Genomic DNA, 25,471 nt, shown 5'->3' on the forward strand with positions numbered 1-25,471 from the left:
TACATTCCAAAATTTCGTGTTGTCATTACACCTTTACCAAGGGAATAGTCTTTTTTCTCAGTACTTGCTCGCATCGATCAACAATCTCAATAGGTCGCTACTCGACTATAAGATTTGTCTTTATCTCGAGATTTTCATATTGAATGATATGCGTCGGGTCTGGCATGTACTCTCTTAGCATTAACACATGGAACACAATGTGGATGTTGAAAAACTGAGGAAGTGCCACTCTATACACTGCTTTTTTATCTTTTCGAGAATCTTAAAGGGTCCCACATATCTTGGAATGAGCTTTATTTTTCTTGTTGAAACGGAACACGCTCTTCGTTGGTGAAACTTTGACGAACACATGTTCTATCACAAAAGCAAGTTATCGTCGTCTTTGATCACCATAGCTTTTTTTATGACTCTAGGCTGTCAAAAGTCTCTTTCTAATCAACTATACCTAATCCGTAAAGTGTTGAAGTACAATTGGTGATTTTATAGTTTGATCCCCAACTTCACTCCAACAAACAGAAGATCTGCAGGGTCGCCCGTACATAGCCTCGTACGGAGCCATACCGATAATAGAAACTATTGTCATAGGCAAATTCCACTAACTTCAAGTGTTTACTCTAATCTTCTTTCCAATCCAAAGAACAGGCACATAACATATCTTCCAACGTTTGTATCGTCCTTTCCGATTGTTCGTATGTTTGAGGGTGAAAAGTGTTAAAATACATGTAATTCATATATATATACATGTTTATATATATATATATATGTAATTGTCTAAAATACCCGATAGGGGTATTTTAGTCATTTCACAAGTACCCAATAGGGGTACTTGTTATTCTTCTTTTTTATTTTCCCTTTTATTTTTTGTAATTTATATTTTTTGTTTTTATGTTTTTTGCTCACACAAAAGGGCCCCACCATGGAGTCGATGGGGCCCCCAACGGTCACATTTGTGACCGTTGGGGGCTCCCAACGGTCACATTTGTGACCGTTGGGGGCTCCCAACGACTACATGGGGAGCCCCTAGGTGGCTCTCCTTTTAAGGCCTTATGACCATCCCCCCTCTCCTTCATTTGTGTATATATAGGGGTGAACCCCTCTTTTATTCTTCACTCTTGAGAGCTCTCTCTCTTTTTCAATAAGAGACATTTATATTTTTATGTTGTGTTGTCTCTTGTGGGTTTGGGTGTTAGCCCTTTTGTTTGTTCATTAGTGAATGTTGTAAGTGCTTAATGCACTCTTAGTCTTTCCGCATATTTCATTACAAAAAGTTGCACTAAACTTGAGTTTTGTTCCCAAAGCCTTCTATAGCTGCCCCAAAAATTTTGAAGTGAATCTAGGATCTCTATCGAAAATAATCGATAATGGAATTTCGTGCCGTCTAACAACTTCGTTTATATATAGGTCTGCAAGGCTTTCTAAAGTTTGGTTTGTTTTGATTGGTAGAAAGTGTGTTGACTTTGTTAGACGATCAACAATGACCCATATTGCATGGTACTAATGTAAAGAGTCTTTCACACAATCAAGTCTACAAACAACTTGACAAAACATACATTCACCCAATATGGTAAACCAAAATAGCATACAAAATGCTCCACAGCACAAACATAAGAATAGTGCATAAATGCACTTGAATCTGAATATGTAAGAGGTAAAACCCTCTACCTTTGTATATTAATTACAATGGGCAGCATGCCCTTATTTATAGAGAGGTTACATGAGAGGAGCTATTAAAATAGCTGTTTGGATAGCTGTTGGGCTACTCCCAACAACTCTAATTAGAGCCGTTGGGAGTAGCCGAACAGCTCTATTCAAACAGTCAACATTTTGACTGTTTGACAGAACCTGACAAAAAGGCTGTTGGCTGTTTTGACAGTCCAACAACTCTAGTCAATTATGACTGTTTGACAAAAAGACAAAAAATAAGAAAGAAATAAAATTACAAAAAATAAATAAATAAAAAAGTATTACAAGAATATAAGTATATACTTTAAATATATAGTTATATACATATATATATACATATACATACTCTTGTATTACGAAAAGTATGTATATATATATAAATATATATATATATATATATTCAAGTATATACATATATATGTCATTTTCTAACAGTCTCCCTCAAACTTATGGTGAAATCACCGAAAGTTTGTCAAGTAAAAAGTTGAATCTTGGTGAGCATAGTGCCTTGGTGAAGAAGTCAGCAAGTTGATATTCTGATGTCACATAAGGAAGATCAATAGTCTTCTTCAAATATTCTTCACGAACAAAATGGCAATCCATCTCTATATGCTTAGTTCTTTCATGAAATGTATGATTTCGAGCAATGTATATCGAACTCTTATTGTCACAGCACAATCTTGTAGGATTCTGAAGGTGAATCCCCATATCTGAAATCAGTTGTTGGAGCCACACGACTTCCATAGTAGTAGTTGTCATTGCTCTATATTCAGCTTCTGTAGATGATAATGACACCTTTTATTGTTTCTTGCACCTCCATGAAATCAAAGATTCACCTAGAAATATACAAAAACCAGTTGTTGAGCGCCTGTTATTTGGATCTCCTCCCCAATCAGCATCAGAATATGCAATAAGATCTAAGGAGGAAGAAGAGGACAGAAAGACTCCCTTATTTATAGTGCCTCTGATGTATTTAATAATTCTCATGACTGCACTCATATGAGCTGATGTTGGAGCATGTTGAAATTGACTGGCTATATGTACAGCATGGGTTATGTCTGGTCTTGTAATACTTAAATACATAAGAGATCCCACTAGCTGTCTGAAGGGAGTTGGATTGTCCAAAGGAACTCCATCATCGGCTCGCATTTTCATTCCAACAATCTCTGGAGTATCAACAACTTTATCATCTGAAAGTCCTGACCTGTCAATAATATCTGAAGCAAACTTTGTTTGTGACAATATGTATCCTCGGTTAGAGTATGAAACTTCTATACCAAGAAAGTATGTTAGAAACCCAAGATCTGTCATTTCAAAAGAATTTTTCAAAAATTGTTTTACTTTCTTGATTCCCTCCTTGTCACTACCTGTAATTAAATATCATCAACATATAAAAGTAAAATTATAATACCAGCAGAAGAGTTCTTGATAAACAAAGTTGTATCAGTATAGCATGATTTAAAACCATACCTTGTAATAACATTGTTAAAAGTATCAAACCAAGCTTTAGGTGCTTGTTTGAGGCCATATAATGCCTTTTTTAATTTAAGCACTTTACCTGAAGGAATTATTAATCCAGGTGGAATATCCATATATACTTCCTCATTGAGATTCCCATTTAAAAATGCATTTTTAACATCCATTTGAAATATATTCCAATTTTTAATAACTGAAATAGCTACAAGCATTCGAACAGTGGTCATCCTGGCAACAGGAGCAAAAGTTTCTTCGTAATCTACTCCGTATTCTTGAGAATATCCTTTGGTGGCTTTATGCCTTTCCAAGGATCCATCACTTTTGGTTTTTACTTTAAAAACCCATCTACAACCTATTGTCTTTTTTCCTATAGGTAAATCCAGAATTTCCCAAGTATTACATCTTTAAGAGCTTCTAATTCTATGTGCATAGCTTTTATCCATTCAGGTAAATTTTTTGCTTCATTGTAACATGAGGGTTCAAAATATGAGTGGATAGCTATAAGACATGCTCTATGTTTAGGAGAGAATGAATCATAAGACACAAATTTATTTGGGATTCTTGAGGTTCGTTCTGATCTACGAATAGTGGTTTGTTCTGAAGGAATTTCTGATGCTTCATGATTACTTTGATTTACACCTTCATTGAATGCATTTCGATTTCTTCTAGTGTATACTATTGGTTCAACTATTGTTCTATTTTCAATAAGAGGTTCTACATAAATATTTTCATCATTAGACAATAGTTTGAACAAGAAAGAATAATCAGAGTTTATGTCTTCCGACATGTTTTCTTCAAATCCACTTTCATTTTCAACAAAATTAACATTCCTTGAAATGAGAAGTTTATCATTTTTGGTATCATAACATTTAAATCCTTTTTGTGTTTCTGAATAACCAATGAACGCACAGGAAATAGCTTTAGAAGATAGTTTATCTCCTTTATCATTCAAAACATAACATTTGCAACCAAAGATTCTCAGTCTTTGATAGTCAGGTTGATATTTGAATAATTTTTCAAAAGGAATTTCATTAGATAAAGTTTTGGAAGGCATCCTATTTATAAGATATACTGAGGTTAATGCAGCTTCAGCCCAAAGATTTTTTGGAACATTTTTAGCAATAAGAAGAGTTCTTGTAGTTTCCATAATATGTCTGTGTTTCCTTTCTGAAACTCCATTTTGTTGTGGGGTTCTAGGACATGATCTTTGATGTAAAATTCCTTCATTTTCTAAAAATTGTTTAAACTCATTTGACAAGTATTCTCCTCCAGAGTCAGTTCTGAGAATTTTGAGTTTACTTTCAAATTGATTTTTAATCATGTTATGGAATGTTTTGAAGGTTGCAAATACATCTGATTTATACTTAAGAAAGTAAATCCAACAATATCTAGTGAAGTCATCAATAAACACAACATAGTAGGAGAATCCGCCTTTAGAGGCTACAGGAGCAGGACCCCATACATCCGAATGAACTAATTCAAAAGGCATTGAGGAGTAAAAAGTTCTTTGACCATAAGGCAAGACTGTCATTTTACCAAGTAAACATTCTTTGCATTCAAAATTATCTTTACAAAGATTCTTGGTAATAGGTACAAAATTTAATTTTCTTATATTTGGATGCCAAGTCCGTATGTCTTTTGTTTGGGCAGTGTTGCAAAATGATTCCTTTGGAATACAAAGGAAATCCATATAATAGAGATCTCCTTGCCTAGAACCTTCCCCAATCAATTTCCCGGACTGGCGATCCTGCACCCAACATTTACTTGATGAGAAAATGACATCACATCCATGATCCGAGATTTAAGAAACAGAAAGTAGATTAAGATGAAGTTTTGGTATAAGTCTTATTTTCGGAATATAAAAGTTGTTATGTTTTGACAAATCATTTTTAAAAATTCCAACACCCTCTATTTCCAAGGCAGTACCATCGGCAGTGGAAACAAATGATGCATTTGAATTAGGTTGACATTCGGATAGTATAGATCTATGTGGGGTCATATGAAAAGAAGCTCCTGAATCAAGAAGCCAAAAGCACATACCAGGAGTAGAAGAGGTTGCAATGGCCGCTCCTGAGGTAGATCCTTTAAGCAGTGGTTGTAATGCCTCCGTCAGTTGAGATAATGATTTGGTGAGGTCTTTGAGATTCAAAGTATCTTCATCTTGTTTTGATGGTGCAGCCGCAACACGTTTTTCTTGAGGCCTATATTTGTATCTAGGACATTGAGGCCTAATATGACCGGGCTCATTACAATTATGGCAAATGATTTTTTATTCTCCTCGATTCTTATTAAAATGAGGAGGTTTATATGGCTTGATATAGTGTCCTGGTTTTGATGCGGCAAGTGCGCAATACTCTTCTTGACCATTGCTAGAAGTAGCAAGCACACTAACATTTTTACTCATGTTTAGCCTAGTCTCTTCTCCACTAAGTTTAGTGAGAATCTCATGAATAGGAGGAGGTGATGAAGATGATAGCAAGGAGGCCCTTGTTTGTTCAAACTCGGGTCTCAAACCATAGAGAAAAGCGAAAAGTCTCTCTTCTTCAACTTGAACTCTCCGCATTTCTATACACTTTCCTTCCCATTTGGGTTCAAATTGGGCAAGTTGGGTCCAAATGGAAGATAACTCCATAAAATAATCTCTTATATTCTTATCTCCTTGTTTAATGTTTCTAACTTTTTCTTGGAGATAATACTTGTGAGCCATATCTGTTTCGGTAAACATACCTCTAAGATATTCCCATGCTTCATTTGCCTTTTTGTAACACAAAAGGTTTGAGGCAATTTTTGTCTCAACTCCACTAAGCATCCATGAAAGAATTTTGGCATTTTTCATTTCCCATTCATCTAATTTTTTGTAGTATTCTTCCATGGCTTTGTTTTTTTCTTCAAGACTAGTCTCAACATCATTTTCACCTAATGTAATTTTGGGAGTGGGTTCAAGAATAGTACCTCTTATAAATCCCCACAAACCTTGACCCTTGATGAATGTCTCCAAGTGTCCCGCCCAAATGTTATAGTTGCTTCCTTCAAGTTTGAATGGCGGAATGAAGTTGGAGTTGCTTGTATTGTGCGGAAAAAATTCACCCATGATGAATCCAAAGAAAAAAAGGAACCACCAATCACGAAAGAAAGAAGGCACGCTTTACGAGGCAGCTCACCAATGCACGGTTGATCATACACCAAGCTCTGATACCATGTAAAGAGTCTCACACAATCAAGTCTACAAACAACTTGACAAAACATACATTCACCCAATATGGTAAACCAAAATAGCATACAAAATGCTCCACAGCACAAACATAAGAATAGTGCATAAATGCACTTGAATCCGAATATGTAAGAGGTAAAACCCTCTACCTTTGTATATTAATTACAATGGGCAGCATGCCCTTATTTATAGAGAGGTTACATGAGAGGAGCTATTAAAATAGCTGTTGGGATAGCTGTTGCGCTACTCCCAACAGCTCTAATTAGAGCCGTTGGGAGTAGCCCAACAGCTCTATTCAAACAGTCAACATTTTGACAGAACATGACAAAAAGGTTGTTGGCTGTTTTGACAGTCCAACAGCTCTAGTCAATTATGACTGTTTGACAAAAAGACAAAAAATAAGAAAGAAATAAAATTACAAAAATAAATAAATAAAAAAGTATTACAAGAATATAAGTATATACTTTAAATATATAGTTATATACATATATATACATATACATACTCTTGTATTACGAAAAGTATGTATATATATATATATATATATATATTCAAGTATATACATATATATGTCATTTTCTAACAACTAATGCCTGGTCTTGGGTAAACCTACCACAAAATCCATGATAATGTCTTTTCACTTCCATTGTGGTATCTCTATGACCTGCATCATACTTTCAGGCTTTTGATGTTCAAACCTGTAGGCACACCAAACATTTTGAAACGTACTCAGCAATTTCACGTTTCATGCCATTCCACCAAAAAATTTGTTGTAAATCCTTGTAAATTTTAGTGCTTCCAGGGTGAATAGTAAACTTGGACCTGTGGGCATCATCTAGCAATTCTTTTCTCAATTGTGGATCTTTAAGTACCCATAATCTTTGACCAAACCAAATGCTAGCTGCTATCATCTTGGAAAAACTTGGGTCATCTTTCTGTTGACTAATGATTCGATCAACAAGATCCATTTGAATAACCACACTAGCTATTTCGATCTTTCCAGAATCGAAGTCAAATGACTTTTAGGCAATAAAATCTTATAAGATCCCCCACTGGTTACTTATAACGTAAGATAGGTACCCTGCTTTTCTGCTCAAGGCATCTGCCATAACATTAGCTTTTCCTGGGTGGTAAGATATCCAAAAATCATAATCTTTGAGAAATTTCAACCACATCTATTGCCTCGTATTCAACTCTCTTTGAGAGATATATTTTAAACTCTTGTGATCAGAAAATACTTCAAATTGTTTTCCATATAAATAGTGCCACCAGATTTTGAGGGTGAATACAACTACAACTAATTCCAGGTCATGGGTAGGGTAGTTACGCTCGTGTACCTTCAACTGATGAGATGCGTACGCAATTACCTTACCATGCTGCATTAGAACACATCCTAGGCATGTTCCAGAGGTATCACTATATATGACAATACCTTCATGGCCTTATGGCAATGTAAGCACTTGGGATGAAGCTTTTTCTTTAACTCTTGGAAACTTTCTTCGCATTATTGCATCCACTCAAATTTGATTCTTTTGCAAAGCAATTTAGTCATAGTTGTTATCTTAGAGATATCCTGGATAAACCTTCAGTAATATCCGACAATCCCTAAAAAACTACGAATATCTAAGACATTCTTAGGTTGCTTCAAATCCACAATTGCCTCTATCTTGGCAGGATCTACAAATATTCCATCCTCTGAGATCATGTGCCCCAAGAACATAACTTGTTCTAGCCAAAATTCGCACTTAGAAACACTGATGCTTCCTAAGTGTTTCTAACACAATCCGCGGATGATCTTGATGATCTTATTCGCTTTTCGAGTAAATTAAAATATCACCAATAAATACTATAACAAATAGATCTAAGAACGGCCGAAATATCATATTCATTAAATCCATGAATGCAGTGGGAGCATTGGTTAGTCCAAAAGGACTCATAAAAAATTCATAATGGTCGTAATATATTCTGAACGCAGTCTTCAATTGATGATAGTCGGTTCTGAGATCTATCTTTGAGAAGACCTTTGCATCCCGAAGCTGGTCAAATAAATCGACGAGGAAGAGCAGGTACTTATTTTTAATTAGTCACCTAATTCAACATATAATAGTTAATGCATAATCACATTTGTCCATCCTTCCCTTTGACAAAGAGTACAGGTGCTCCCCACGGCGATACGCTAGGTCGGATAAAACCTTTATCCATAAGCTCCTATAGTTGCTTTTTCAATTCTTCTAACTCCGTGTGTGCCATCCAATAAGGGACCTTAGAGATTAGAGTTGTATCGGGCACCAATTCTATGGTGAAGTCAATTTCCCGCTCATGGGGTAATCCAGGTAGATCATCAGGGAATACATCCTCAAATTCTTTCACTACCATTATCTCTCCTATAGGTTGAGCGTCGGGTTTTATTAAGGAGACACTGGCCAAAAAGGCCCTACACCCCTTATCAACATAACGTTGAGCCTTTAGTGTCAAAATCATTTTTCCCTGCTTTCCTAACCTATCAGCCTTGTAATCCATGATAGGTTGGTTGGGACGTATAAAACCTATCTGTCTCTCATGGCAATCCATACAAGCGTAGTGTTCGTATAGCCAGTCCATTCCCAAAATTACATCATACCCAATCATATCCAACACGATTAGATTGGCAGAAAGGTTCTCTTCAATAAGGACTTCTATCTCGGGTAAATAGTTTCAAGCAATCGTTCTACAGACCTACGGTGTGATAACTTTCAATGTGTATCCCATAGTTATTGGTGACGAGTCTAATAAACTAGCAAATCGCCTAGCAATAAAAAAATGTGTCGCACCTGTATCGAATAACACTTTAGCATCACACTTGGCAATAAAAATGGTACCTTCTATGACATTCGCATCTTCCTTCAGCTCTTCCGCAGTGATCACGTAGACACGACATGTAGCTTTCCTTTGTCCCTGTTGCTATGGATGTTGTGGTCGTTGTTGGGATTGTTGTTGTCTCCTAGGTGTCGTATGTTGGTCATTTTGGCCTAACCTCTTGGGACAATCCTTGATGAAATGCCACATATCGCCACAATGTAGATAGGCGACGGTGTCCCAGTAGCACTGGCCTTTATGGAGCCTCTTGCACTTTGGGCAAACATCTGCTTGTGGCGGGTGTTGGGTATTACCACCTTGTTGACCACGTGCCCTCTTAGCTAGCGATCCTCTATTTTGGCCTGCTGAAAAATTCCAAGGACTCTTCCCTCTATGTCCTCCTATTTCAAACCTACCGGTTTGAACTTTCTTAGAGGACTCCCAATCTTCCTATAATATGGTCTGGTTAAGATTATGTGTTCGACTAGTAAGACCTTTAGTCCTCAACCCGTCTCGTAACCCATGAATGTATTTCCAAGCGAGAGCTTCATTTGTAGTATAGGTGTGTGGGCATTACTTCTCCAAATGTCGAAACTTGGTCCTATATTCTGTCACCTTCAAGCCACCTTGCTTGAGATAAAAAATTATTGCATCTTACGATCTCGAGCATATTGAAAGAAATAGGTGTCGAGGAAAACCTTAAAAAAGTATTCCCAGGTGATCGCTCGTAACTCCTTTGGTGTATACCTCACCTCCCGTACGGTTTCCCACCAACTTTTGGCATCCCCTTTCAAGCGGTAGGTGCCAAAGGTGACCTTCTTGTCCTCGAGGACCTCCAGTATCCCAAAAATTTCCCCTACTAAACGGATTCATTCTTCTACGGCATCAGGGTCTTCTTTTCCTGTGAAGAATGGGGGATCCATCTCCAAAAGGCGCTTATAGCTTGACCCTTGGTTCCCTCCATTGTGACTCTTACCATTACCATTTCCCTTGTTATCGGCAAGGTTCTAGCATGTTTGAGTTATGGTGTTGAGAGCTTCTAGTAGGAAGTCTCTTTGTGCGGCCAAACCTTGAGGCTGTCGATTGGCCATCTAATAAAGAAATTTTTCGTAAGTTTTATGCCTTTGTGACGTCCCTATCATATCATCTAGGTTCTTAACTGCACCATATCAACTATTAACCGTATTAAACATCACAAGCATAACAATTAACAAAATAAAAATTTACTTACAGAGCGCTGTCAAGTTGCTAGACGTGTCGAAAGCCAACCTTTTCCTCCTACTCTGATACCAAGTTGAAACACCACAAGATTTTTAACCCGAAAATTTTGAGAAAATATTTTTTTTTTCATCAACGAAAACATTTTTCAACTTCTTGGATAAAAAAACTTATGCGAGTTACGGATCGATCAATCATACTAGTACTGATCTTTTATAAAAAGGAATATATCAATTGTCACATATAAAGTTTTGTTCAACAGGCAAATAAACAAGATGACATGAGTTCCAAAAATCCAGTATCCAAGAAAGGAAAGGGTTTGGCTTTCTAAATCCGCCTCAGCTCCGTATCATCGCCCCAATAGATCATTCAGCGCCAGCAATTGTGTAGGGGGTCAATAACCACACTCCCCGTAAGAATACAATGACAAAGTACATGTGTATAGAAGGAGGTATACATGAAACATGATTTTTCTCACACATAAACAAATATCATTGCATTAATAATTCACAAAACCACCGAAAAACTAAATTTCACATTTATGCATGATGATGTATAATATGCATGACTTACCGATGCAATAGATTGTCCATCTATGACATGAGTAGCTTATACTTCTTTCATTTAGATGGTCTTAATTAAATGATGCATGATATGCTTTGACTAAATGCACAATTCAATTTTGTTCCTCTTGTTAACAATCATTGTGGGTACAACAGAGACAATATCCGGATCAGAGACACGACCAAGGGATACATTCAAACAATTTGTGTCTTATTCCATTGGCCTTATACTTCATTTTCAGCCTTGGGTGAGAGAAAAAACACAACACCCTCAACCTGATACATCAGTCTTTCATTAGTCTTTCATTGAGCTGAAGCCTTATTCACTACCACCCCGCGGCATCAGTGGTAGCTATCTCCTATCTCCGTGGTTGGGGAAGCAACCCTTTGTGCTTTACAATACCTCACGGAGTCAATCGTACCGGCTTACTCTCTCATTGTAAGCAACATGAGAATTAGCATTCACTTTCTTAATTACTTAATCCCCGTGACATACGTACTTAAACATTATTTGCAAATTTCAATGGCCTCCACAGGGCACAAGCACGTATGGCGTTTCTCATTGTCATGTGAGTGGCAATTTTGATATCACGCTCAAAATGTCTCAGAACAATGTATTAGCACATACTTTCTTTGCATTTGTCAATTAACATGCATGTATCTCACAGTCTTATCATGATGCATTTAGCACTATAAACAATTCAGGTCTATCATGCATTGATCATACATTTGGCTATCACACAACATGCATCATAAGTTAATTTTTCTTATTCGAATAACCACACCATTCCATAAGGCACAGTATTTGTGCCATGCCCATTAAATAAAAGGTAAGACAGTCTTAACAATTCACGTAGGTCATGGTTAAAAATGCACATCATCATAAAAAAAAAATGCACATCACATAAAAGAATGCTCCTTATATATCATAAATCATTAATTTTACTTAATGAAAATTTCAGATTTAAAACACAAAAGCAAGACTAAGTTGCCAATTTTCATTAGAACTTATAACATATACAAAATATAGGTTAAACCGTGATTGGTTTCTGAGCAGAATTAGCCTACTCGACTAACACATTATATAAGGGTTAAATTACCGATTTTATCATAGCATTTTTCATAAACATATACTTTAAATCGCAAATTTTAATCTTGACACCATAACACAGGTATCGTTTTTCATAAGAAACCAAATTTTAATCGCAGGTCAATATGTTGTTCATGAAACGCATACATCGTTAAATATATATTATTTTTTATATATATTTCATAAAATACATTGAATTACACTTTCTCTTAATTGTAACCCCTCCTCATAAAGAAAATCGTGTTTATCATTGCTTTCCTCATTTATTTAGTACTTTATTGTTTTTTTTATTTTCTTCTTGGGTTAAGTGGGGTCCACTAGAGAGGACATCCCCCTCTTTAATGTCTTGCTCTTCCACATTGGGTGATGGATCTTTACTAACATACTTTATTAGTTAGTATATATCTCTAAGTATATACTATGTAAATATTTTATAAATCATGAATTCCATTATGTATTAAATTCTGTCACACGGATTCGGCCAACCAGGTGTCGCACCCACGTCGACGCGACGTGACGCGAGTGCGTGTGCAGCACCCAGTGCAGTCAACCCGACCCTGAGTGCGGTCAACGCACCCAGGGTCATTTATGTTCAACTTTTGGACTTTGAAAAAAAAACCGCCCGATGAAATGGGCTGAGGAGAGGAGGATTGGGGCAAATTTTTTTAGGCCTAATCCTCCTGACCTCTCCTCCTGAAGCCAACGTTGCGATCTCCCGACCCCAACGCCGGCGACGACCTCTCCTCCTGAAGCAGACGCTGCGACCCATCTCCCAACCCCAACGCCAGCGACGACCTCGAGCTTCCGTACGTATTGTCACTCTCATTCTCTCCTTCAATCTCTCTCTCTCTCTCAATCTTTCTCTCCCCTTGTCTCTCAATCTCTCTCTCCGAAACTGTTTCAATCCCCTCGAGCTTCTGATATGTATTTTGGATCATCGGAATCTGTCCTCTATATAGAATTTTTCGGTGATTCAAGAATCAAAATCAATGGTTAAAGGTATCAGTTTTTTTTGCTCATAAAAACATATTTTTTCATCAAAAAAATCATGATCCAAGAGTCGATTCTCACTAAATCCAGCATGCTAAACACATCTAACGGTTCAGATCCATCATAAGACACTTCAAAACTATGGGGCAGAGTGGGGCAAAACAAGAAATAAGGCCTAATATGTGCAGTTCTCATATATATATATATATATATATATATATATATATATATATATATATATATATATATATATATTCGAATTCCTTTAAAACTCTTATTTACATGTGATGTGTTTAATGCTTAATCCAAACTGTAGATATGATGTAGAATAGAATTGTAGATTGATAATTTGATTTATTGCATGCATGATGATGAATTGATTTGATGATATTATGATAATTGTTTTTTATTTCATTAGTGTTAATGTAGTTAACTGTTAAAACTTAAAAATTATATAATATATATATATATAATTTGTAATACCCGGGAAATAGAATCAATGAATTTTAGGGGATTTGGGCCTCTGATTCGTTACCGCTATCGGATCCATAAAAGAATCCATAAATAACCCACAATGGGGTGTTAAATTATACTTATAATATTAATTTTTAAATAAATAAATAAATAAATTTGGTACAGGGTCGGACTCGCAGTTGGACCCACAAGGATCCAACTGTGGATCCACAAGTACAGGCAACCCAGATCCAGGTGAATGCTGGATTCGGAGCCGCGGGTCGCGGGCACGGACCCAGAGACCCGAGTTCAGTTTTTAAAGGACGTTAAACAGGAATCGTGCCTAGGGAACAATTCTTGCTTTCAAGAACCAGAAAGAGAGGGGGGGGGGGGGGGTTACGCAGAGCGTAACCAACCCCGCGTCTCACGAAAGGAGGAGAGAAGGGGGGAGGGGGGGTTTTGAAGCTATAAAGGGGAGTGGAGAGGTCTCTCTCTCTCTCTCTCTCTCTCTCTCTCTCTCTCTCTCTCTCTCTCTCTCTCTCTCTCTCTCTCTCTCTCTGTGTGTGTGTGTGCACGCCGGAGGAAGGAGCCCCATCACCGGCAAATCTCCTGCCATCCGCAACCGTCAAGGGCCCCTTGAGCATCTCCCTTCACGGCAGTAGGGAGGAGCGTCACCAGTCTGCATCCCTCCGCGACGGCAGTCTCCGGCCACCGGAAAATCACCGTAAAGAGGTACGGTTCTTCTTGGAATTGGGGTGAGGGATCGAACAGGGGTTCAATTCCATATGTGGGTTTGAAGTTTCTAGTAGTAGCAAGATCAGATTTGGGGAAAATCTTGGTCTTAATCTAGCCCAAAAATTTCTCAAATCAAGTTGTTGTGGGGGTCGGCTGAGGTGGGTCAGTGTATGTTTTTTTGGTTTAACCCTAATCAGCCTAATTTGGAGGTTTCTTGGCTAAGAATCGAGGTATATGGGAAAAAAGAAAAGAAAGGAGGGCTTGAATCTGATAGTTTTCTTTTTGTAATCTTTGCAATCATGTTGAGGGTAGGAGTTAAAGCCTCTAAGATGAAGGGCAGAGTGATCGTTGTTCTTTTTTTTAAAGTTTTCTTGCTATATCCCTGTTGAATAATTGGACCTTTGATGTTTAGCAATGTATGTTGTTCCCCGATGAATACAGCCACTCTGAAATTTTGATTTCAAAAGTTTGTTCTGTAACTGCATGGAAATTATTGTATTTTCCTGTGGAAATCGTGATTTCTGATTTTTGTTCAAGTTGTTACTTCCATTGGGGAAAGGATAGGGTATTCTGGGATTGATTGTATGATCTTGAATTTTGTGTGGAATCCGCGTGCTGAGTGCGTGTCCTGAAAGAAGCAGAAAATTTTTACTAACTGTCTTTACTATTGTTGCTTGCATAGGCACCCACTGAGTTATCTATTTAAGATAAATGCAGCCATTCTGGGCAGTGATCTTAATTCTTCTTTTTTTGCATACGCATCATAAACATACATCCCCTCATAATATTAATCTTACTATTCAACTAACCAATATCATTTTCATGGCAGATGGAGAGATGTAAATCTATGTAGAATAAGAGAAGGGAACTCTAATTTTATGGTACGAGTCAAATAAGCTGGTAGCATAGATGTTGAACTCCCCTCATGTAAAATGCTTTTGATAACACAGCCACCTAAAATTGATTCATAAATTTTGTCCATCAAGCTGAATCTCCTGACAACAACACTGATACTGGTGGTCCAGTAAATGAATCAGGTGAGCTTGTAGCATAGAGGTTGAACTCCCCTCAGGTAAAATGCTTATGATGACACAGCCTCCTAAAATAAAATCAAGCTGGATCTACTGATAATAACACTGGTAATGGTGGTCCAGCAAACACATTTGTAACAGTGACTAACTCAAATATATAACCAAGAAGATATTATGGGAGTAACCATGAGAGGTCCACAAAACTTGAATATACCGCCATGCTTTGCAGGCATGGAACCAGTTTCAATTACTGATATAGATAATTAAACCTACTCTGTTAATCAGAATAGAAAAAAGCTGGAAAAAGATGCATGTAGAGCACCTAAGAGCCAGAGTAAGGATTGTTATAGTTAAACCACTTTTTATGTTGAATATGATTTTTTACATACTGCAATATCCAGATCAGAAAGTATCCACCTAATAACCACAATGTGTCACAATAGCATTTTCATCATGAATTTCCTTTGGAAGTAGTACAGACACATTTCCAAATTTATAATGCGAACCAGACGATGAGATGCCAGGATTTGAAAGAAGAACCCAGTATCACCATATGCTATTGCTGAATTTTGAAAATTACACCACAAAGGCTTGGTCAACAAATAGATTTCATGTTGTACTCAGGGAAAAGATGAAGCATTGCAATAAGATGAACAAAACCTGGGCTATCTGCAACCTTAGCCATTGGAGAATCAGTTTGCTTCATAACATTGACATTTGATAACTCAGCTTTCATTGTCGTTGGTCCTGATCATACAAAAACATGTAAGGATGTCAAGCACTAAAATTTAAGGATAGCATGATTCTTACATTCTTACTGACAGCTAAACAGAAAAACAATCCCCACCATTTCCATCGTGAAGAACATCCCGTGCCCTTTTCTGAGTCTGTTCCTTCAAGAAAGCTTCAGGTGCCATACGTCCAACACCATGATTTTCTTTATCAACCAAAGGTACCTTATTAATTCTTTCAGGTAAAGCCATAGCATTGTTTGACTTATGAATTTGTCTTCGTGCCTTTTGAACAGGTAAAGAAACTGCAGCATCCCCTTCATCAGGCAAGCCTGCAAGAAATAATATTAAACTTAGATGCAGCTATTGACAAAAGAAATGGAGATAATGGATAAGCATTAGAAGTCTAACCAGGTCTGTGTCTGGCACTAGACAAGCTTTGTGCTTTGGGAATCTTAATCATTCCAGTGCTGCTAGATGAATGACATACAGCAGAAGTATTTACTGCACGGCTAGAAGGAACCCTGACTGAATTGTCCATCAATTTATCATTATCCTTCACATGTTGATCCTTGTCCAGACTAAATAATTCAGCTTTCCCATGACCATGAGATGGGCTCCTCTCACTTCCCAGAGGAATTTGTGTCTCGTGCTTAGCAGAATCTGCATGACTGTCTGACAAGGGAGAAACCTTGAAACTATCCTCAGAACCAAAGTCATTTGCTTTGCAAAAGATAGGAGACTTATCATGAAGTAATGTTTTCTGCACAGAATCTCTTCCCTTTTCACGTAGTTCTGCAGTACCAGTTTGGACAGACTCAGGAATCAATAATCCCCCGGGGACATCGTCCAAACATTTCTTGAAAGTTCTTCTGTTTTGATCAGCAAAATGCTTCTGCTTGGCCTCTTCTTCAATACGACGCTGGAACTCTAATGTCTCCTCAAGCTTTCTTTCGTCAGCCTCAAGCTCACTCATCCACTTGTTTTTTTCTTCTTGTAGCTTTAAATCACAGTCCCCAGATACAGTAATAACACCAGAATCCCGCTGATTATCAGCAATAGAATCAACAGTACTGAAGGAAAAAAAGTTCACAGCAAGGTTAATTGAAAGGAATTGGGAGAGCTAGCAAATGAAGTAACAATTATAAGTCAGTTTAACTTCAAAAGGAGAAAAAAGGGGAAATTATTAACACTTCCAGAAAGCAAACAACTGATCTGAGCTAGTGTCATTGGCGATGCAAATGGATACGATGCTTGACACAATGCCATAACACTGGTTGCACTAGGCCAACGCCGTGTTCAATGGCAGTTAAATGAACTGGACACTTAGTCAACAAGTCCAAAGTTATAACAACCAACCAAAAAGTCTGAAAATAGTAAATAAAAACTTATTTAAATTAAAAAAAAAAACTGAAAAATCCCTTTCCCTCTATCCATTCTCTCTTCTCAAGATACACCCCCCCCGACCCTTCCCTCTCCCTCTTTTCCAAACCTTGAAATGTGATCCTCATAATTGGGTGACCATTATAAGGATCACATTTCAAATCAAAAGAAAGTGGAAACAACACGGTAAACCTTAAAATAAGAGACACAAAAATATACAATAAATGAAGCTAGAAAAGAGTGTTGCACCAAGTAGAAGGAAAGAAATGAAACATAAAGGAGGGATCAGAAGATTGAGATGCATGTGCAAGCACACACGTACAGTGGTCCTGTTTCCTGATTATTGAGATGCGGCTCATCAGCATCCATTACCTAAAAGGAAGAAGCAAATTCGAATTCACAAAATGAGAATGCATACATTTCCTACCAAAAGACAAAAAGGCTTGATAAAGCTACCGGTGAAAATTAAAACCTTTGCATCTTTCATTCTTTTATAATCCTTGCTCTTTTTCCTATCCTTTGCTCTATCATGCATTTGCCTCGAAACATCACCACCTTTGACATTATGCTGTTGTGCATCACGTGCAAGTTCAGCTAAGAAAGCTTCTCTTGCAGTATCAGATTTCTCAGTTGCATCCTTCTCCACTAAATCATCCAAGTGGGCCTGCCATGAGTATTTATCAAGCAGAGTAATTGAAACTTACCGAAAGAAATTCAACCATGACAAAAAGCAACTGGAAAGAGTTTCAAGTGTAAAGCCAAACCCGCAAGAATGACTTTATAAGCGGCAGAACAACTGTCCGGTAATCAAGAGAGGAAATAGGGCCTATCTTGATCTCCAATTGTTGCATGCTGTAGACATTTCGCATGATCCTAGCATCAATTTTATTGAGCTGCAGGATAAGGAACCTTAGACATTAAACTTCAGTTTAACAATAAAAATAGACGTGCAAAATCCCATAAATGCTCTATCTGAAGATGTAAGAAAAACAAACCTCCAACAATAACTGTTCCTTCTGTCTTTGAATAGCTACCTCAATACAAGAGTCCATTTGATTCACAAAATCTTGCATCTTCCACTCACCATCCTCAGTATCCTCGTCACATAGACAGGAAGTGACATTGTCATCATACCTAAACTGAGACACATTCAATGCCTGTGCCTCTTTAAGTGTGTTTGTTATAACATCAAGCTCAAGCCTACCACTCATGAAAAGATAATCGCCTTCTCCTTCAGCAATCTCTGCCTGCCACTTCCTTAGTATCGCCTCATAACTACGAGGAACGGTCTCCGTGCTCTGCTCCCTTTTCTTCAGCTCGTCAATGCACAGGCTTTCGACATTGTTCAACGCTTCCTCATAATTCAAATGCTCGCACTTCCTCTCACACAGGTTCTGTAAAAGGTAAAACTTTTTCTCAAGCATCTGAAGGATTTCCTGTCCTTGGTGTGCTTTCTCTTCTCTTCGCCGCTGCCATCCCACCAGCTGCTCAACAGGAGATGGGTTGCTGACAATCCATGAGAACACGGCATCGGAATCAAATACTCCATCTTCACATTCTCTTCCCCCACCATCAACCCCTTCGCCAGGTTTTACTCTACTCTCCGATACATCAGCACTCAGTGATTGTCCATCCAGAAGTAGAAATGATAAATCATCACCCAAAACAATCTGCTCTTGTATACCATCTCCTTCAAAACTATGAGTGGCATCAGGGGAGCTACTCTTTTCCGGGTACCTACTCAGTCCACAAGAATGTGACAGCTCCTGCAAGAACTTGAGCACTTCTCGGAGCTGGGCAGCACCCAGGAAGCATATACAGAGAGGAATCAAACTAACAGCATGATTCAGCAGAGAGTCTAACATGAGTCCTTGAAGTTCCTCTATCACATACTGTATCACTTTATTAAGATGACTACCAGCAAGACACTTGTGCTTAATTAGTATTTGGAACAAACCATGTATCTTCTCAAGCAGCTTAAGGCGCTCAGCATCGTCTGCTAGTGGCCATTCTTGAGACAAAAGCTTCTCCCTCGATTGCTTGATCCTGTCTGATATTTTCGAATCAGAACTAATAATCTCCTGGTTTTCCTCTGCTGATTCATCTTCTGCCTGCACTTCAATTTGATCAGACAATGTACAATTCTGAAACTTTCTGAGACACGCATCTTCACCCGATTTGTCTTCGCGTTTATGGTTCGTGGCTTCATTTGTAACAGAGTGGTGCTCACCTGTAGGCTGTAATTTGATACCATCATCGATCTGAAGATTGCTACAAGTACTCGTCAGCAATTTCAGGGCCTCGTCTATTTCCACGGGCTTCCAGCTACCATTCAGCAGCAGCAGCTCCACCCACTCACCATCGACTTCCTGAGGCAATACCGCCTGCAATTTCAGAGAGAGATTGCCCATGTGCTCGCGAACAACGTGATGCATGTGTGATTCGCTGTCGACGAACTTGGCGCCGCACCGGCAGCACGCCCAGAAGCTCCACGTTTTGTTGGTCTCGGCGAACGATAGCGCTTCTAGCAGCAAGTCCACTGCAACAAACCCATCCTTTGATGAAGACGACGATGGCGATGTCAACGACGAGCAATGCAGCTTGAGATCGTGCGCATTCACTTCAAGGAGGCCTCTCCTCTTCTCTGCATCCATGTCTTGCCAGAACGACCGAATCTGATCCATCCTCTCTCTGGACGACATCTTCCTACTGATCATCGTCCTCCTGCGAGAATCTCCCCTGTGAGAGCCTGGAGCCGTTCCGGAAACCTTATCATCCGCCGGAGGAGTCTGCGGTTCCACATCGGATTTCTGCTGCAAGATTCTCGCCGCGGCAACCCGAACTTCAATCTCCTTCCGCCGTTCCTTGGCCGTCTTGGTGACCTTCTTGATCTCATTCGGGCGCCTGCTCTGCACCAATCTCACCTCCATGGGGTCCTCAGTCGCCACCGGCCTGATGGGTATCAACCGGAACTTCTCCTCGCCACCCGCACCATTGCCCAGATTCTTCATCCACGTCGAGATCGAAGCGATGTTCGCCTTCTGAACCAGAGCCCTCAATTCCTGATGAACATGGGCGACCCTCGTTTGCGGGGTCGGGTGCCTCTGCTGGCTCTCGTCCTGCAAGCTCTCCTTCGCGGGGTCGACGGGATCCTGAATCAAGAGCGCTCGCTCGCACTCCTGAACCACTTCCTCGTACCCCTTGCTGTCATTCGCCGCCTCGTAGAGGAGGCTAGCGTAGAAGTGCGCGAATTCGATCGAATTAGGCGATAAACCCACGGCCCTCTTCGCGGATTCGATGGCGTTCTTGAGGTTCCTGCGCTTCGCATTCGAGTCCTCGATGAGGGACGCGATCTTCACACAGATGGTGCCGTGGACTCGGTGCAGGAGCGCCGAGTTCTCATGGCGCCCGATTGCTTCCTTCATGAGCCTCAACGCCTTGGTGTGGTTGCCCCTTCTCAGAGCAATCAGCGCCCGCTCGCAGTCCGCCTTCATCGAAGCATCCGGCAGCGGCGATGCAGCGTTGGCGGCGGCCGGCAATTTGTCAGGATCATTCCCGACCGCCGACCCCAATCTTCCGGTGGAAACTTCTTCTTCCCCACAAGCATCCACAAGAACCTGCTCGGAGTCCGGCGCGGAGACGCCCTTCGTGGGCGAGGCGCCCCCTCCAGGGGCTAGTCCTTCGTCGGGGAGGGACGGAGCGGCGGAATCCGCCGCTCCGACCACGCCGGCAGCGGCACGGCCGGCACCATGGCGGTGAGTAGCAGCAGCATTTCGCTTCTTGTGATGACCACCCATGGGCAGAAGCAGGCTTTAGGGTGCAGCACCATCCATGGGGCCTATGCAGTGGAGAATGGCAACTCGGCAATGGAAATCTCAGGAGGAGGGCGAGAGATGGGATCAGAAATTGCAAAATCCTGAAATGGGTATTCACGGATGGACTCAGGACGCTAAATAGAAGATTAGGGAAGGGAAGTGGTGTTAGGCAGCAGCTGTGTTGGTGTGGAAAGGCTGGTGCTTCCCTTGGAAGACGCCGAAGCCAATTCAATCAATTATCAAAATGAAGGATGAATCTCTCTCTCTCTCTCTCTCTCTCTCTCTCTCTCTCTCTCTCTCTCTCTCTCTGTGTGTGTGTGTGGAAAGGGGGAAATGGACACAATGGAATCGACCAGGTTTGTTTTGCATGTTCTTTTATCACTTGTTTTCTTGTCTTTATAATTCGAGTCTTTTTGGGATCTGTTTGAAGAACGAATCATGATGGCACTTTTTCTTGTTTAAGTAAATTAATACTTGAGTGAATTCACAGCTTGCTGGGTCTAGGATGCTAAAAAACTAGTTGGAATATTCGGACATGGAAGGAATGTATATGTTTCTTTCGCTCTTTCACATCTCAAGTAGTCAATTATAGTAAACTCGTTTGATGGCTAGAGCCTTTCTGTCCACTGTATTAGTCTACATGGTGGCTTGGGTGGCGCTCACATGATGACTACCTGTCCACTTAAATGATGGTAAAAGAAATTCGTACTAAAGATGTGATTTTGTGATTGTAAGTAATACTTACGATTTTACGTGAATATTTTTATAAATAATAATTGAATAATAATACTAAGAATTATGGAATAAATAAATTAAATTTTAAAAAAAATAACATAATTAAGTAGTGAAAATTGTATTTGAAATTAATTTTAGAAAAAAATGGCATTTCTTATAAGAGAATTTAGATAATTATGATAAATTGACATTTAAAAGAATTTCATATAAATTTAAAATAATTTGGGTTGCATGTAGAGCAATTGCATTTAAAATTTAAATATGGTTTTAGAAATTTTGAAATCCTCGATATCAAATAAAATTTATTAATAAAATAAAAAAATTATGAAATAAAAAATTAAATTTAACTAAAACTAATAAAATAGCAAAGGCCCATAGGTGGGTCGTCCCCTATGGGGTCTATCCTACGTGGCACCTCAAGGTTAATTTTAGAAAAAAAATAATTTTAACTTAAAAAAAATAAAGCTTTTTAAAAAATTTCAAAAATCAATTTTAAAGGTTAAAGTCAAAGTTTCCAAACTAAATAGGAGACCCTCTCAAGAGGGAGCCATCCCATCTTAAAAGGTTCTACGATGAGCTAAAAATTAAAGAAGAAAAGAAAAATAAGATGTGAAAATAATAGAGGAAGGAAAGAAAAAACTAAAAGAAAAAATGACTAAGCCAATTTGTTTGTCAAGCAAGTTTGACTAGTTTTGAAATTAGGAAAGAAAGTCGTACAAGGGAGTGACATCCAGCCTTGTGGACCCCCTTGTATGATCTAAAATAATATGATGTATATATTAGTACATCATATCGACACATAACTTAGGATAACTATTTCAAAATAGGCAAAGGTTTTAAAAGTTTTCCTTTTTTCTTATCCTCTTGAAAAATGAAAAAACATGTAACTTGTCTCATCTCTCTCTTTTAGTGGTGTTCATATTATGTATAGTACTAGGTATATAAAATAAAATATTACTTAGGCTATACTTATTAGAAATATATATATATAGACAAAAAAAAGGAAACAAATATTTTTTAGATTTGGAAAGTAACCCTTGGGATTTGCTCTGGCCCTTGACCTCAACACAATCATTATAAATAGCGAGAAGGGGCACACACACCCCTCCTATTTGAGAGTTTTTAGAACCCTTTGTGTTCCCCCAATTCCCCATCGCTTCTCCTCTTTCTCTCCATTTTTCACCCCCAAACCCTTGGTGTTTTCTCTCTTTGGTATACAAAAAAGGGCTTCCCATGGTTGAGGAGAGCTCAAGGAGGGTTTAATCAAGGTTGTGGTATATGTAGACCGGTTGGTACATGCGAAAAGATCAACCAACACGTGTAGGATTGGATTTTTTAACAAAAGGTAGGTGAATCTATACTTCTCTTGTAAAACAGAATTCGTAACATGAGTTCCATTGATTTTTCATAAGCATAGATCCTAAACAAACCCTCACATACGTGGGTTTGGCTTAGGGCTGTCAAAAGATGGAAAAAGAATAGTTTTTCGAACTAAAACCATCTTGAAAACACATTTTTTCCCCAAAATCAGTTTCTCAAAAAATATGAATGATTTTTTATACTAATGATTTTTGGGTTTTAAATCTAAGTGAGATACACTCAATCCCAAAGTGAATCTCCAAAAATATCATAGGTGGAACAAATAAATTAGAGAAGCTGAAATCTCTAGCTTGAAATAGGTTTTCATATTAGGAAAAGTCTATATGTGATATGAAAGTCAATGGTTATGCTTGGGAGAAAATTTTTGAGAATTAAGATGATTAGATCTCAACCTTTTATTACTTGTAATAGATTCAAGTCACACATCTTGGATGCAATCATTACCTTAACCCTATAAAAACTCAATCAATTTTTTAAGGAGAGACATCCAAGAGTTCACAAGCTTTGATGTAAAATCGACATATGAGTCGATTCACAATTCGAGATCCAAATGGATCTCCATGCGAGAAAGCAAAAGTGATAACAGGTGAGTCCGAATAGGACTCAAACCCTCTGTAATTCAAATCAGTAGCACTCTGTTTCGACAGACAGATTAAACACAGGAAAGTTGTGCAATGTGCACAACTTTCTAACGGATCCAAGATCACAAAATTTGGATTTATGATCTTTACGTTACGACCAGTTCTATAGGACAGATGGACATGACACCTAGTATAGACCGGTGCCGAGTTTGATAGCTTGAAGAGGATTTTTGACCTCTTTGTCGACTGAGTTTGGAAAAACTTAGAACAACAAAGTTGTTCAGAATTCTCTAACCTTTCCAACACGCCTATGTTTGCAATTTTTGGATTTATAACCAAGAAGATATAAGCCAAATATGTTGATATATTCTCTCAGTTAACTGTATAAGTTTTAGTTTAGGGATTTCTAGCATGCAGAAACAAACCAAATTTTTGATGCAGCAAAACAATTGAATCACTAAATGTGTAAAACATGAAAGTTGTTCCTTTCAATGTTAACTTTCCAAAATGTCAATCAGATCATTAAACAATCAAGCAATGAGTAAGATGTGATTCAAATATGGAACCCTAGCAAAAACTTTAAATGATACAGTCTAACTTAGACCACATGTAATAGAGTAACTTTGCCAGTGATTTTTGATGCTCAATGAAAATGAATCAAGCAAAAAGCTAAACAACAAACTTAAAGATCCAAATGATACATTTCCAACAAGCTATGGCTCATAAATTTTTATATAACAGATAAGGAGATATAATAAAAACACAGAACAGTAGCAGAGATGCAATGGACATGACAAAACTCTGGTCTTGTCTAGACGTTAGAAATGTGCCAGGAATTTTCACGGCTTAATGCTGATGATTCAGGAAAAACAATAAACAAATAAGTTGTAGGGTAGGATCTTAGCTTTCCAACAAGATGAAGATCACCCGATTTGGACCAGTATCTAGAGAGATACGGTCAAAATACTAGGACTATACCTGACAATTTTGAATGCATAAATGACTTTCCTTAGCAGGAAAATGAGTTTAAAAAAGAACAAGCACACACCAACAATTTGAGTTTTTTAACAACCAATAACTCATAAAAAATATCAATATCACTTTGGAAATAACACTACAGTCTTCAACAATTGTTTTTAGCAAATCAACGATAACAAGCATGCAAGCAGGAAATGATAATAGGTTGTAGAAATGTGTATCTCTTGTAGCCACAAGCAACCAAGCTTCAGAAGCAACAAAGGATGATGATTTCAACGCCTACACAACACTAGCTCAAGCTTCACGTCTTGTGCATACACAGCAATAAGGCAAAACGACCACGACAAAGATGGCAGGAACTCAAGTCCTTCAAGGTTTGACACCTTCAAAGGCAACTCCACACTCATAAGATTTCAATCTCTATTCTGAGATTTTTTTCTAGCAAGAGAGACGAGCCCCATTGCCCCCCACTTAGGCTCTTAAACTCCAAAATTGGAGTGTCATAAAGGGAGGGAGGGCCTCTTCAAGGCATCCTCCTTTTCAAGGCTTTAAATGCTCATATTTTTGAACTTGGCATTGAATC

The 25,471-nt window shown here is 38.5% G+C and overlaps 1 protein-coding gene across 1 annotated transcript in view; it reads right to left on the bottom strand.

The window, feature by feature from the left end:
- The window catches only part of LOC149831670 (uncharacterized), a 65,627-nt gene extending 44,044 nt beyond the window's left edge, over window positions 1-21,583 (bottom strand). The window contains exons 1-7 of the mRNA XM_090014055.1: window positions 18,395-21,583; window positions 18,164-18,292; window positions 17,872-18,063; window positions 17,722-17,771; window positions 16,428-17,089; window positions 16,133-16,348; window positions 15,946-16,032 (exon numbers count right to left, since the gene is read on the bottom strand). Of these exons, the coding sequence (XP_089870181.1) occupies window positions 15,946-16,032; window positions 16,133-16,348; window positions 16,428-17,089; window positions 17,722-17,771; window positions 17,872-18,063; window positions 18,164-18,292; window positions 18,395-21,196 (4,138 nt within the window). The 5' untranslated portion in view covers window positions 21,197-21,583. The remainder of the gene's footprint in view (window positions 1-15,945; window positions 16,033-16,132; window positions 16,349-16,427; window positions 17,090-17,721; window positions 17,772-17,871; window positions 18,064-18,163; window positions 18,293-18,394) is intronic.
- Window positions 21,584-25,471: the final 3,888 nt, after the last annotated feature.

The sequence above is a fragment of the Nuphar pumila genome, chromosome 7 (assembly GCF_984573655.1).
Source record: "Nuphar pumila chromosome 7, dmNupPumi1.hap1.1, whole genome shotgun sequence".
Lineage (NCBI taxonomy): Eukaryota > Viridiplantae > Streptophyta > Magnoliopsida > Nymphaeales > Nymphaeaceae > Nuphar > Nuphar pumila.